Source organism: Lolium rigidum, chromosome 5, assembly GCF_022539505.1.
Source record: "Lolium rigidum isolate FL_2022 chromosome 5, APGP_CSIRO_Lrig_0.1, whole genome shotgun sequence".
In the NCBI taxonomy this organism is placed as follows: Eukaryota; Viridiplantae; Streptophyta; class Magnoliopsida; order Poales; family Poaceae; genus Lolium; species Lolium rigidum.
In genome coordinates, this window is record NC_061512.1 from 194,094,526 (window position 1) to 194,107,712 (window position 13,187).

At 43.1% G+C, this 13,187-nt stretch overlaps 3 protein-coding genes and 1 non-coding gene across 4 annotated transcripts; 2 read left to right on the forward strand and 2 right to left on the reverse strand.

Annotated features, from left to right (window-relative positions):
- The first annotated feature begins 1,076 nt into the window (after positions 1-1,076).
- On the forward strand, positions 1,077-4,261 carry LOC124651102 (protein FEZ-like). Its single transcript, XM_047190243.1, has 4 exons — positions 1,077-1,698; positions 1,819-2,042; positions 3,135-3,436; positions 3,532-4,261. Exons 2-4 carry the CDS (start codon positions 1,862-1,864, stop codon positions 4,231-4,233), a joined length of 1,185 nt encoding a protein of 394 aa, XP_047046199.1. The 5' UTR covers positions 1,077-1,698; positions 1,819-1,861; the 3' UTR covers positions 4,234-4,261.
- Positions 3,021-7,262, reverse strand: LOC124656900 (pentatricopeptide repeat-containing protein At1g74600, chloroplastic-like). The gene is made up of 3 exons (XM_047195555.1): positions 4,703-7,262; positions 3,509-4,238; positions 3,021-3,401 (listed from the first exon to the last, which is right to left on the reverse strand). The coding sequence occupies exon 1, from the start codon at positions 7,260-7,262 to the stop codon at positions 4,821-4,823; it is 2,442 nt and encodes an 813-aa protein (XP_047051511.1). The 3' UTR covers positions 3,021-3,401; positions 3,509-4,238; positions 4,703-4,820.
- A 1,394-nt stretch (positions 7,263-8,656) lies between these two features.
- On the forward strand, positions 8,657-8,737 carry TRNAL-CAG. The gene has a single exon. It is a non-coding gene; the product is annotated as a tRNA-Leu (tRNA).
- Positions 8,738-10,503: 1,766 nt separating this feature from the next.
- On the reverse strand, positions 10,504-12,286 carry LOC124651103 (60S ribosomal protein L34). Its single transcript, XM_047190244.1, has 4 exons — positions 12,145-12,286; positions 11,962-12,041; positions 10,875-10,984; positions 10,504-10,792 (listed from the first exon to the last, which is right to left on the reverse strand). Exons 1-4 carry the CDS (start codon positions 12,221-12,223, stop codon positions 10,702-10,704), a joined length of 360 nt encoding a protein of 119 aa, XP_047046200.1. The 5' UTR covers positions 12,224-12,286; the 3' UTR covers positions 10,504-10,701.
- Between the last annotated feature and the right edge of the window lie 901 nt (positions 12,287-13,187).

The window sequence follows — 13,187 nt, forward strand, 5'->3', positions numbered from 1 at the left end:
ATTTAAAAGTACCTTAAGAAAAAGAGAGAGCGCACACCATCATGTAAGACTAAGTCGCAGTATTTAACTACCAATAAATGATGTTAAAAAATAATACTAATACCTAAGAAAATGATATTTGTAAAACAATGAGCAATGAACTGTATACACATTGGTGACGGACCAGAGGATACCATCAAGCAGTCAAGCAAGCTAAGATGGATTCTAAGATGGCAACTTATTGTGATATAGAAGTTGATAGAAACGAATTAGAGGAAACAGTTTGCAGTGAGTCATACGCTAGTTGATAAAAGAACTGAAGGCAATTACACGGCTAAGGCTATCACTATCGTGAGATAACAATGACTACTTGCTAATGCACATCAACTTGGCGTAAGGTTTCGTGGAGTACACTAGTGCAGTTTTTAACAGTTCCCCACCTTCTCAGTTGAGCTATTGCACAAGTTCAGAAAAACAGGTTACAATAACAAAATCATAAGCGCGTGTATATCTGTTCTCACATCAACGCTCATCCAAATTACTAGCAATGATGTTAACAGTACGAATAAGCTAACTGTTGCTTTCGTACGCACTAAACGAAACCTCCAGTGTGAAAAAATTATACACAATGATGGAAGGATTTCATGAACAGAATAGGAATTTTCATGCAAAGAAAATCTTCAATGCAATCCAGAAGCGTACATGTGCTGACAATGATGCATACTAAAAAATACATCCTTTTATATATATATAGGAGTTTGGAATTTTCTAAACCAGAGAAAGGAGGAATGCAAATATGTAATCTAGAAGCATATATGTATTGGCAATGATAAGTAGTAAAAGAAAAAGAAATCCTGCTATATATAGGACTTTGGAATATGTCTTTGTATTCTTGCAGAAAATTGATCTACTCCCTCCGTCTCATGAAGGTTGTCTTGAGATTTTTCAAAATTTGGATGTATCTAGATGCTATTTTTTGTCTAGATACATCTAAATTTTGACAAATCTCGGAGGGAGTAGTAATAATCATCGTGGACTTAGTGTTGATGTATTTTGACATGTTTAGCTTCCAACATGTACTAAAGAAATTGTTGAAATTGTAAATGATTCCTATAAACTAACAAATATATGTATAAAATTGATGCTATTACTGTTCAAGAGTAATACTGGAAGGTTATTTGGGATGTGCTAGATTATAAATCTAGGTGTATCGAAAGGGACTGATAATGCCCAGGTGTTGCTAAGATTGTCTTCATTGAGGTACTTATCCCTTATTAAATAAGTCAAAGAGATTCCAAAGAAGAATGAATAAAATATTATTGTTTGCAAGGATGCCTTCAGAGGTGCAGACCTCATCTAGTCATGTTTAAGCAGCCGCAATGTCGTTCACAAGGCATATATTAGCCTCCCCTTCCTGACTATTGTTTATGCACCAGAATATAAGGCATACAATAGGAGACTAAAAGCTTTTGGGAAAGTTTATCTAACAGAAAAATAGTCCATCTTAAGCAGTAGTGTTATAACTACTAGTTTCTTACCTCATGTCCTAAATTTACACATGACGCCTGATCTTCCATTCCTTCTTCCCGGTTGTTAAAGTTAGGTCCATCAAGCCGCCCATTCTATTTTTCTCTGGCCTGACAAATTCCTGCACCGCATTAGATAATTGCCAGTTATAGAGTTTGCCATCTTTGCACAAGCACAAAACCACAAACAAAGGTATAAATAGTAGACTGTGGAAAGTTGATTAGTTCCTGCACTGTATTAGAGAGACAGCTTCGCGAGTTTGTCTTCACCTAGGCAACTTCGACCTTAAAACCATTCACTACATCCACGTAGGTACAAGAGCAGTGTAACCTGTTCCAAGCTACCCTTGTGGATCATGGATGAGAGAAGTGATATGGACAAGTCAGAAGAGGTACTTCTGCCTGGTTTCCGATTTCATCCCACAGATGAAGAGCTTGTGGGTTTTTATCTCAGGAGAAAGATTCAGCAGAAACCCCTTTCAATTGAGCTCATCCGGCAGCTGGACATCTACAAGTACGACCCATGGGATCTCCCAAGTAAGTTGCTCTGTCCTTCTTGCTCTTATATGTTAGTAAATGGAGCATAAGGAACTTTAATCTTGTAAAAACTTGTCAATCAAAGAACAAATATATGCCAGCATACACTATCTTGCATTTAGCCATTAACATGGTGAGTGGAAAACATATATCTTGTCGTTAATATGCAGATGCTACTATGCTAGATATGCCCCACTTCAGAGACAAATTAGAATTTCGAAAGTATTCCACAATCACCATCTTACTTCAACTAAATAATACATGGAAAAATAAATAAATCCATGGCCGCTGGTGTCATGATCCACTATGTAATCTGAACCCTGAAGTACATTTTTGACAGCTTTGAGTTATAGGAACTGCTCCTTGCTTTAGGAAACTACAGCACAAAGATTACAGTCTTCATAGTTATCTTATATATGCAAGCTACTAAAGCTGAAGTGAAGAGATTAATGAGACTTCGAGAGGTTATCCTCGTGAAAGTGTCACGTGAACAAAATAGGGTTGCAGATTGTGTCTAGCTAATGTCGGTAGAACTGGGGGTCGCACCGCTTGTTGGTTGCACACTTGCACCAAATTCCAGAATGTATTGAACAGCTCATTCTAGCTCATTGTAACCCTATACCAGAGGAATAAATCCCCAGAATTCTACCGCAAAAAAATGCAAGTTATTTAAAACAACATAAGAGAGAATTGACGACTTCTCATCCACTTGAATACAAAATTGTACTCTGGAAACAAGTTTGAGCAATCTTGCAGCAATATTTCAAGCAACAGGTACACAAAAGGTTCATGGTCAAAGGTCAGATCGAAATGAAAGATGTAGATTTCTACACCAACCAAAAATAGAAAATCTGCACTTGTGCACATCCAGGATAGATGCATATGAAGTGCTCAAAATAAAATAGCAAGGACAAATAATAGCATGAGCCGCATAAAACATAGTACCTTAAAGTACCTATAATCAAGTGAGACCCAGTTAGTAGTTTCTTCTCATTAGAAAACCAATCTAAGTATAGTTATCCTCCTTGAATTTCTGCAACATTATTCATTTCCTTTCTGTAATGTATTATTTATTATCTTGCTCATGGATAGAACTTGCAACTTCTGGGGAGAAAGAATGGTATTTCTACTGCCCAAGGGACCGGAAGTATCGAAATAGTGCTAGACCAAATAGAGTCACAGGAGCTGGATTCTGGAAAGCAACAGGAACAGATAGGCCAATTTACTCCTCCCAGGGAACCAAGTGTATAGGCCTGAAGAAGTCTCTTGTCTTTTATAAAGGAAGAGCAGCAAAAGGGATCAAAACTGATTGGATGATGCATGAGTTCAGGCTTCCATCATTAACTGATCCAACACTTCCTAAAGTACCAATAGACAAAAACATTCCAGCCAATGTAAGCCTTTTATCAGAGTATTTACTACAGCATCAAAATTCTAAAAATATCTAGATATATGATATATCTTACGGTGATTTGTCTTTATCAAACAGGATGCCTGGGCTATTTGTAGAATATTTAAAAAGCCTAGTTCAATGGCGCAAAGAACACTATCTCACTCCTGGGGTCCTCAGTCAATTGCAACGACAGAGCCAGATCTGTTATCTGCCTTGCAGTCCATACAGGCTTCACATTTTGCTTTGGAAAGCTCCTCTTGCTCGGCAGAAGTTGCAGTACCTGTGAATCGGTTTAATAGCCAACATTACTTTCAAGGACGGCAGCAGCAGAAGCTCAACAGTTCACAGAATGGTTCTTCATATAAAGTCATAAACTTCAACCGCGGTCCGTCCTTAACTCATCTATCAGAAAAAGGCATCCATAGCAATCCGATCATCTTGCCATTTGAAACACAGACCCTGCAGAGGTCATCAGATGCCGTGCTTCTCAGCATAGACCCTGGAATTGTCAATAGCATGAATGAAGCCTCACCAGATACTGAGTTCGAACAGCTTGAACAGTGCGATGGGTATGCAGTTGATTGGGATATAGACACAATTGGAGGTACTGGAAACAGGGATGAAGATCCATATACAAGAAAACCTGATAATGGATACGTTACAGGTAACGAGTGTGGAGTTCCACGAAAAATAAAATTCCCATTTGATCTGGGGCTAGATTCTTCAGATGATTGGACATGCAACGTGCCCTGTGAATCTCTCACTTGTCCCCCAACCTCCCCCAGAGATGCCCAGTAGCTGCTCTACAGAAAGATACACTATACATAGTTACGATATGTAGCACCAAGAGTGATGTTCATATGTTAGCAAGTCTGTTAGCAGAAGACTATCCATTGTACATTTTCAGCTCGGTCTATATCTTAGAACTGCACCCATCTTTACAGATAAGCAAACAGAGTGAAGAATATCTTGGTTATATGTACTGAATCATTCAGTATTATTAATATAAAGGTGTGCCCTACATGTAAAATATGCAGATCGCATCATAGAGTGAATAATGAATAATGTACAGCAAGGAGTCTGACTCAGTTGTATCATCAGTGCAAACTTTAGACAGCTATCATGTCTTCTCCATGATCAGGAAGAAACATCTCTAATCAGATACCTAATAGGTTTGGAACAATTACCAACGCAAAGTAAAAGCTAACAGTGTGAAAGGATCAACAGTTTAACTAATATACAATTGTATCCGTTGCTTATTGCTTACATGCAACCAGCTGGTCCTCTTTTCCAACTTGCCGAAGATGATGTCATCATTTCAAGTCCATCAATGTACTGTGCTCCATTTTTGTTTTATTTATATAACTCTTCAGTCATTTCAATTCTTACACCATACTCCATCCAGGCTCTTTCTTGGTGCCATTCATTGATTTTCTTACTCTCGCTGCTTCCTCCCAGTCTCCAGAATTTGCTAGAATGTTTGACAGAGTTGTAAAAGAGCCTGAATCGTAATTATCTTCACGTAACTTATTTTCCACGAACCTTCCAAGTACAGCGTCATCATGAACTCTGCAAGCAGCAAGCAGTGTGCTCCATACCATCAAGTCAGGCTTCATAGGCATGCTCTCAATAAAACTTTTTGCCTCTGCAAGCCTCCCAGAACGACCAAGTAAATCAACCATACAACAGTAGTGGTGTAACACTGGCTGTACCCCATAGACGCTTCTCATAGAGTTAAAATAGTTAAATCCTTCTTCAACTAAACCATTGCGGCTGCAAGCAGATAAAATACTTACTAGTACAACATTATCTGGTTTTACTCCATGCTTAATCATCAAATCAAACATCCTTAAAGAATCCTGACCACTTCCATGCTGAGCATATCCATCAATTATAGCTGTCCAAGTAACTAAATCTGGGGAATTAATTTCATCAAAAACTTTACGAGAATCACGCAGGTTGCCATTTTTGGAGTACAACTTCACGAGTGAACTACTTACTGATAGATCAGACTGTATTCCTACTTTAGTTGCATAACCATGTAATAGTTTTCCATAGAGTGGTCTTGCTATGTTAGCACATAGGCTAATGATAGATGAGCATATGAAGCTATCTATTAGAAAACCAGCTGCCACCATAAGCTGAAAAAGTGAGATTGCCTCATCATTGCAATCATTGGTAGAGTATCCAGATATCATTGAAGACAGCATGACCTGATCTTTGCATGCAGTTGCATCAAATATTCTTCTAGCTATTTGTACTTGGCGACATTTGGAATACATGGAAACCAAAGAATGGCCGATGGATGTGGTTTCCCCATAGGCACGAAGGATGTGTCCATGAACTTCCTTCCCTTTGAGCAAGCATTCTGGTCCATTACAAGCTGAAAGAATGGCAGATAGCGTAATATGGCCAGGCTTAAAATTATCAAGAATCATATTCCTGAATAATCGGAATGCCTGAGCTGAACGGCCATGGGATGCAAAACCAGCAACCATTGATGTCCATGAGACTTCATCATGTTCCTGCATCTCTTGAAAGACCTTGTAGCTATCTTCCACTTCATCCCCTCTGGAGTACATGGTGGACAGTGCAGTGCCAACAACAACACCATGAACAAGCCCATCTTTTATAACCGACGAATGCAGTTGTCTGCCAAGCTGAATCGAGTCCACAGAACTGAAAACAGAAGCGTAGCATTTGTCATTTGGTGTTAGACCCTGCCGGAACATCCTCATCAACAGCTCAATTGATCTCGATAAGCTATGGCTACTAATCTCATATATCAAAGTCGACCAGATACTTGTCTTGCTTACTCTGCCAGCTTCTTCAAACACCTTCTCGGACAACTCAGTAGCCCCGATAGCAGCGTACGTGCAGATCAAAGCCTCCTTGACAACGTGATCCAAGTAGAGCTCTGTCTTTATGATCATGCCATGCATCTGGCTAGCCACTTCCATATACATCTGGGAACACGCGAGCAAGACGCTAGTAGCAGTGAACTTGTTCATCGACACGCCGCTCCGGACCATTTCCCTGAGAAGCCTAACCGCGCTCGCTGGATCCTCCTCCTGCACGAAGCCAGCGATGGCGGTGGTCCAGGAAACCACGTTCCGGGCCGGCATCCTCCAGAACTCCCTCATGGCAGCGACCATATCGCCGGACTTCGCGTACATGTTGACGATCGACGTCCCGATGAACAGATCATACTCGGGGTCACGCCGAAGCACCAGCCCGTGAACCGCCCTCCCGACGCAGAGCTCCGCGGCGGCTGCGCAGGCGCTGAGAACCCCGGAGTAGGTGAACGAGTTGGGCTCGCAGGAGCCCCACGCCATGTCGGTGAACATCTCGACGGCGAGGCCGTGCTCGCCGTTCCGCGACGCGCCAGAGATGACCGCGTTCCAGCAGACCGCGCTGCCCGGGTCGCCGTCCGCGAACGCCCTGAGCGCGTCCCCGAGGCGCCCGCTCTTGGCGAGCAGGTCGACCATGCCGCTGCAGACGTACGCGTCGCCCGCGAGCCCGTCCTTCCAGGCCGCGCAGTAGACCTGCTCCGCGAACGCGACATTGCCTGGCGCTCCGGAGCCGGCGGCGGGGGCGCAGGCCTTGAGCGCGTTCCCGTAGGCGAACTGGCTGGGCGTGTGCCCCGCGGCGCGCGAGCGGACGAAGCAAGCGAGCTCGGGCGGGAGTTGAGCGAGGGGGTCCGGGCGCGGCACTCCGTCGAGCAGGTGGGGGGCACCGGGTCGCGCGGCGGCGGTAGCTGGGAGAGCGGAGAGCGCGCGGCGGTGGGCGGAGGCGAGTAATGCCGGCGAGGGGAGGCGTGGAGGCATGGGACGGCAAGATGGAAGAAGAGACGCGGTGGGATGGATCTAAGCGCGCGCCATGAGCGCCGGTGAACTCACACTCTTTTCTGAGAACCGGCGAACTCACGCTTGAATTTGGCACAGAACTACAGAAGGGCGTTTCTGCCTCTCCTATTTGCCATTTTGCCCCCAACATATGTAGGGAGTTTTTTTTTGAGCAACCACGAGTATATTTCATTAATCGAAAATGAAGTTACATACAACACACGTGGAAACTAAAAGATAAATCAGAATAAAATAATTATTCTAAAATTGCAGATAAAATTCTAAGAGATTGAGAAATACAAAACGATCCTTAGGGTTTCCTGCGACCACCGTAACAAGAGGTCGTCGCCCAACTCCAGCACCGCCGAGGCGGACATAAGAAGAGACACCGAGCCTCCACCATTGCAAGATCCAAGCAATCACGATCGCCAACGAGGCTTTGTGAGTAGATGAACAGACCTGCTGCAAGCAGCGAGGCACATATTACTGTCGCACGTTGACCTAGGGACGTTCTCGTGCTTTCTTGGACCACGATATGTCGCCTCTCATCGACGAAGTCAAAGAAGAATGACATAGCCACCACCTTCGGATCAACATCTTCGCTCCAGAAGAACCACCTCGCCCCGGCCGCCAGCGTCATCGCGTATAGCAACAAACGCCAGCGACACACCGAGAAACTGATCTCGACAGATCTAAAGAACAACGAGAAGACCAAGCTGCCGATCTGACTGACTAATCAGCACATGTTTCCATCAACTCCGAGACGACACCCAGAAGATCTTCACCGGTGTGGAAGTAGAGTTGAGATAGATTTATTAGCCCGAACACCGCTCCATCCACCCCAACGAAACACCACAGCAAACAAAACCTAGCTCTAACTAGTAGGTCAAAACAGAGGCACAAGATCCCCCTCCCTCCGGTTGCCGCTATAGCGGCAAGCGAAGGAAGAGGGGACCAAGGCTAACGTCATGGCCGGTGGAGAAGATTGGGAGGAGGTTGAGCCGCCGCCTCTCGCCAGCGAGGAAGAGGAAAAAATGATCAGTAATAGGGACCGAGTTACATATGTAATGAGTTGGTTCGGCCAGAAATGATATGATACCAACATCGCATCACAACTATGGTCACATGAATTATTGAAGATTCTTTTTTGTGGTATTTAAGTTTGCTGCTAATATGTGTGAGTACTCGTCATCTCTTACAAGAAACATTATATTCTGTAGATTTGAACCATCCAAGTTTAAGACAAGTGAGGGTACTGGGTTTCAAATTCTCACCGATTCAAAAAAAAAAAAAAAAAAAAAAAAAACTCGTCGGTTCAAGACCTTGTAATATACGTGTAACTTTATATAAGTTCTATCGCAACTTACTTCCATCAAGTCAAGATGGCCGAGTTGGTCTAAGGCGCCAGTTTCAGGTACTGGTCCGAAAGGGCGTGGGTTCAAATCCCACTCTTGACACATTAATTTTTTACGTGCAAAATCCCCCGCTTGACGCCAAAATCGTTGTTATATACTCCCTCCATTCATAAATAAGTGGATATATAGCTCTAAACTTTGTCCACAAAAGAGTGTACTCATATCTTCCCAATGCACTTTAATTACTTCTCTCTCATCGCACCGAAATCAAACTCAATAATATTTAGCATATCTTCTCCTTGTTTTCTACAAGCATTTAGCTCATTGGAGGTGAACTAATTAAAGAGGGGAGATACACCTTTCCAATGCATTTTTTACTTCACTTCATAATGTATCTTGAAAACCCCGCACGTACACTTATTTGTGGACGGAGGGAGTAGTTTTCCAGAGTTCGAATCTACGCCCAATTGCCCAGGATGCGCAGTGCTGATTAGAACTTACCCGTGTATACCTTCATCTGCATAACTGCTCTTTTGAAAAAAAATCTGAATTCTAATGACAACTTTAATCTTAGTAGACTTTTGCAACGTCTGATTTGCATCGCGATTTATACACTTTACGCTTCGGGAGGGTTGTACCCCTTTGGCCCAAGAGGAAACGCTCAAACGACTAGGTTTTCACTGCCTCTCATCGGCGCCACTGTTGATCTGCCTCGATTTTGTGGCCTTTGGGCCATGGAGGCGGGGTGCATCTCGGCCCTCGTCGATGGGAGGGCTCCGTTTTTCTGGTTTAGGGTCAAGGTTTGGTGGAGCGGCGCTTAGGTTGTGACAGCGCCTTGTCAAAGTCTCCCCGTCATAATTCCCATCTCGGCGGCGACATCGAGAAGTTTGTGGAAGTGGTATGGTTCTCGATGACTTCTTCTGGCTGTGGAGATCTCTAGATCGTGAAGGAGCTTCATCGCGGTTATCCTTCTTCATAGTCCCAGGACGGACGTGTTATTTTTGACCCGTTCGACGACTTTCTGTCTGCAACCAACAAAGTCAGGCCAGCTTAGGGAGGAGCGGTGGCACGTCATCGACACGGTCTAGCGAATGAAGACAAAGGGCATCGAAAGGCTTTTGTTGTAATTTTCCTTTTTGTTGAGATGCTTTATATGACAGGATCCTTTTTGGAAAAAAAAAAGTGAGGTTGCAATTAGAAAAAATGCCTCCAAACCATTGGATTTGCTTTGTGATCCATGCTAATGGTGAGTTGCAACTGAGATTCAATGATATTATTCTACCGAGAATAAAATTTATACTAAAAACTAGTCACACCCTTAACCTTTCGTTCCATGCAAATAAAATGTCGTTTTGTTGGTAGACAAACTAAATGTTGAAGCATCACTGAAGCTAATGCATTTTCTGGAGGTCTGGGATTTTCTTTGGCATTGGAGGTACCGTAGTTTTACAGGATGATCATCAATTCAGAGTCTAACGTGGTCAACAATACGACGCGTCAGGGCAGCCAGTCTAGAAGAGCTGCCCAATCGTTTTCGGATTTCGTCTAAGGAACCCTTTGAACACTGCACTTCACAGGAAACGCAATTGTTGAAGCAGACGAGTAGTTTGGTTAAGGCTCATCCACTGATTGAGGTTGTAGGCTTGTAGCGAGGTGCTAGAGAACATTAGTTCGGATATTCTTTAAATTTACTGCAGCAGAAATTAGAAGAAAGCAATAGCAGCAGAGGTACCACGTTTCTAAATTTACCTGCTGAAAAGAGACCTGCCGATCGAACACAGCCAATTTGAATTGGCAAGAATTGCAACATAGCAGCAGATGAACCGCAGTGAAACTGGCCAAGGCATTATAAAAGGTAGACACCTAAATTGCAAATTCAACATGAGATTCAGAAATGGAATAGCAAATGGGTATCAAATGTCTCATAATCTCTGGATTCAACAGCTGTCTCCTTGACATACTAAAGCATTTAGCTAGAAGGGACTAAAAACCATTGATGATCACCATCCACAAAAATATTTCCTTGTTTACATAACCGCATCTCACTCCCCGTTTCGAAAAGTAATCTACTTCGAGGCAGTCTTGTCCTTGGTTTTCTGTATTTTCAAGACTTTCTTCACAATCTTCTGCTCCTCAACCAAGAAAGCACGGATGATCCTGAAATGGAATGTGAATAACATAAGATCAAGGATAAGTTTGTTGCAATCACATCAGAAGACTTCAAGAGAAAGATGCTGACCTTTCTCTAACTGCAGGTCCAGAGAGCACTCCGCCATAGGGACGGTTCACAGTCCTGCGGTTCCTAGACAACCTTGATCTTTTGTACTCAGTAGGCCTCAGGTGGGGAATCTGGAGATGGAAGTAAACATATCATGAGTGATCAAGATGCAACAATCATGTAGCAGAGACAGATAACAAGGTAAATTTTCAAACATGTGTTATCCATCAAATCTAATCAAAACAAGCTTCAAATGTTTACACGAAGAATCACATCAAGGAGCACAGGTGATTTATCCATTTTGTAAAAGCTCAGCTCACCTTGGGATTATTATGAACCAAATAGAAGAAAATCACTGATTGTGGCAATGTGGTGCATGACTAAGTTCTAACTACCAATATGATGCTGTAAATGTTTCAGTCTGAAAGTTTACATCAGAATGATAAAGATACCATCTGAGTTTAATCAGGGCAGCAAACTCATGACGAGAATAATTAGGACACATCATAGAGCATACACACAAGAGTATGTAAGAGTGCCAACATTGTTCACCAAAACAATTCAGAGTCTAAAAGCACAAGAGGAACAAACAACCATAATTCAATCATCCAACTAAATTCTGCAATCTGTTTGAAATGATGTATTTATCCTGAACTGTCTGTTATACATGTAGCAACATCATACAAACTGATGACGACCCCATAATACAGGTGACTGTCCCAGCCATTCTGAACAGGCCATGCATGCACCATAATACAGGGGGACTGTCACAGCCATTTTGAACAGGTCATGCGTGCACTACCTAGCCAAAATGTAATTGGAATTACCAATGTAATGTCCACTCTCAATTCAAGATCTACTGACCAAAATCAGGATGGTGGTTTACTTATGTACAAGTAGCCTACGAGATACTCCAAATTGATAGCCAGACATCATAAAGCGAACTAGATTTGTAAGGTACAAGGCACATTTAGCAAAGCAGACTCATCCATCACCCAAGAAATACTACCCCGCAGGCATACAAGCTAGAGTTATCAGATATACATAACATGACAAAGCGAAACAATTAACAATTGTTGGGATAGATGCAGAGCAAAGAGTAACTCACTCCCTGGATCTTCTTCCCGGTCACAGGGCACTTCGGGCCGCTCGCCCTCTTCTTCGTGTACTGGTACACGAGCTTGCCACCTTAAATCACAAGGAAAAGACCGATGAACTATGAGAAAATCTTGGCATGAACAAATCAGAGGCCGCTCAAAAAGGTGAGAGAAGAGGGGAAGGGAATCCGGACCAGGGGTCTTGACGACCCTCGTCTGGTTGGACTTGGTGGCATAGCTGTGCCTCTTCCGGTAGGTCAGACGCTGCACCATGTCGCCGTCGTCTCCGCCGCCGGTAGTAGGAGGATGGTTGGGAGAGAGGAGAGGAGAGCGAGCGCGTGGCGGCTGCTGCGGGTATAAATGGCTTCCTCGCGTCGCCGTGACCTAGCACGGACGGCTAGGATCTGCTTGATCGGGTAAATGGGCTAGAGCGGCCTCCGCTCGATTGGGCCGTATGGGCTGTCGTGTAAATGCTCGTGCAGGCTCTTAAAAGTAGCACAAAACCACCATCCCTTCATCAAAAAACAAAATCGCCACATTCCGTTAAGAAAAAACGGCACAACAGACCCTAGTCCAACTTCCCTCTACATAAATGCTTAGTACTCCCCCTCTCGTCCAATCACTAAGATGTAGTATTCCCCCCTCTCGTCAGCCCAGTCTTTTTTTTTGGGCACCACTAAGAATCGGATCCCGATTTCTGCTTCAAATCGGACCACTGTTTATCCGTTCGATTGGATGCAGCTGAGCCGTACGATTTTCTAGCGGCCCAATTAGGAAGCATTTGCATGCTTCTCCCTTAAATGATCCCATAATGCACGCTCGTGCTACCTGATATTTTTAGGAAACTATCTACTGTACGTGGGATTGACTTCCTCTAACAGCTCGTAATTGCTTCTTTTTAGGAAACTATCTACTGAATTTTAGGAAACTAATTCTTGATTTCAAGGAAATTAACTAAGTTTTTTTTAGCTCCGTGAACTTATGAAGCATGTTTTGTTTCCAACGCCATTTTACTTTCCACTCCGCTGAACTGTAGTTTGCTTCAAACACAACATGATTTTGTTTCTCTCTCAAAAGGAAACATGATTTTGTTTCCTTGCTCCGTATGAAGCACACACTGTTGGTCAACTTTGCTTCGTACCCAATCAAAATTTTCTTTAAACACTCATGTTTCCATAAAATGGAGAATTTGCTTCCATGTAAAGAAATTACATAAATATTCATGGCTATTCATATA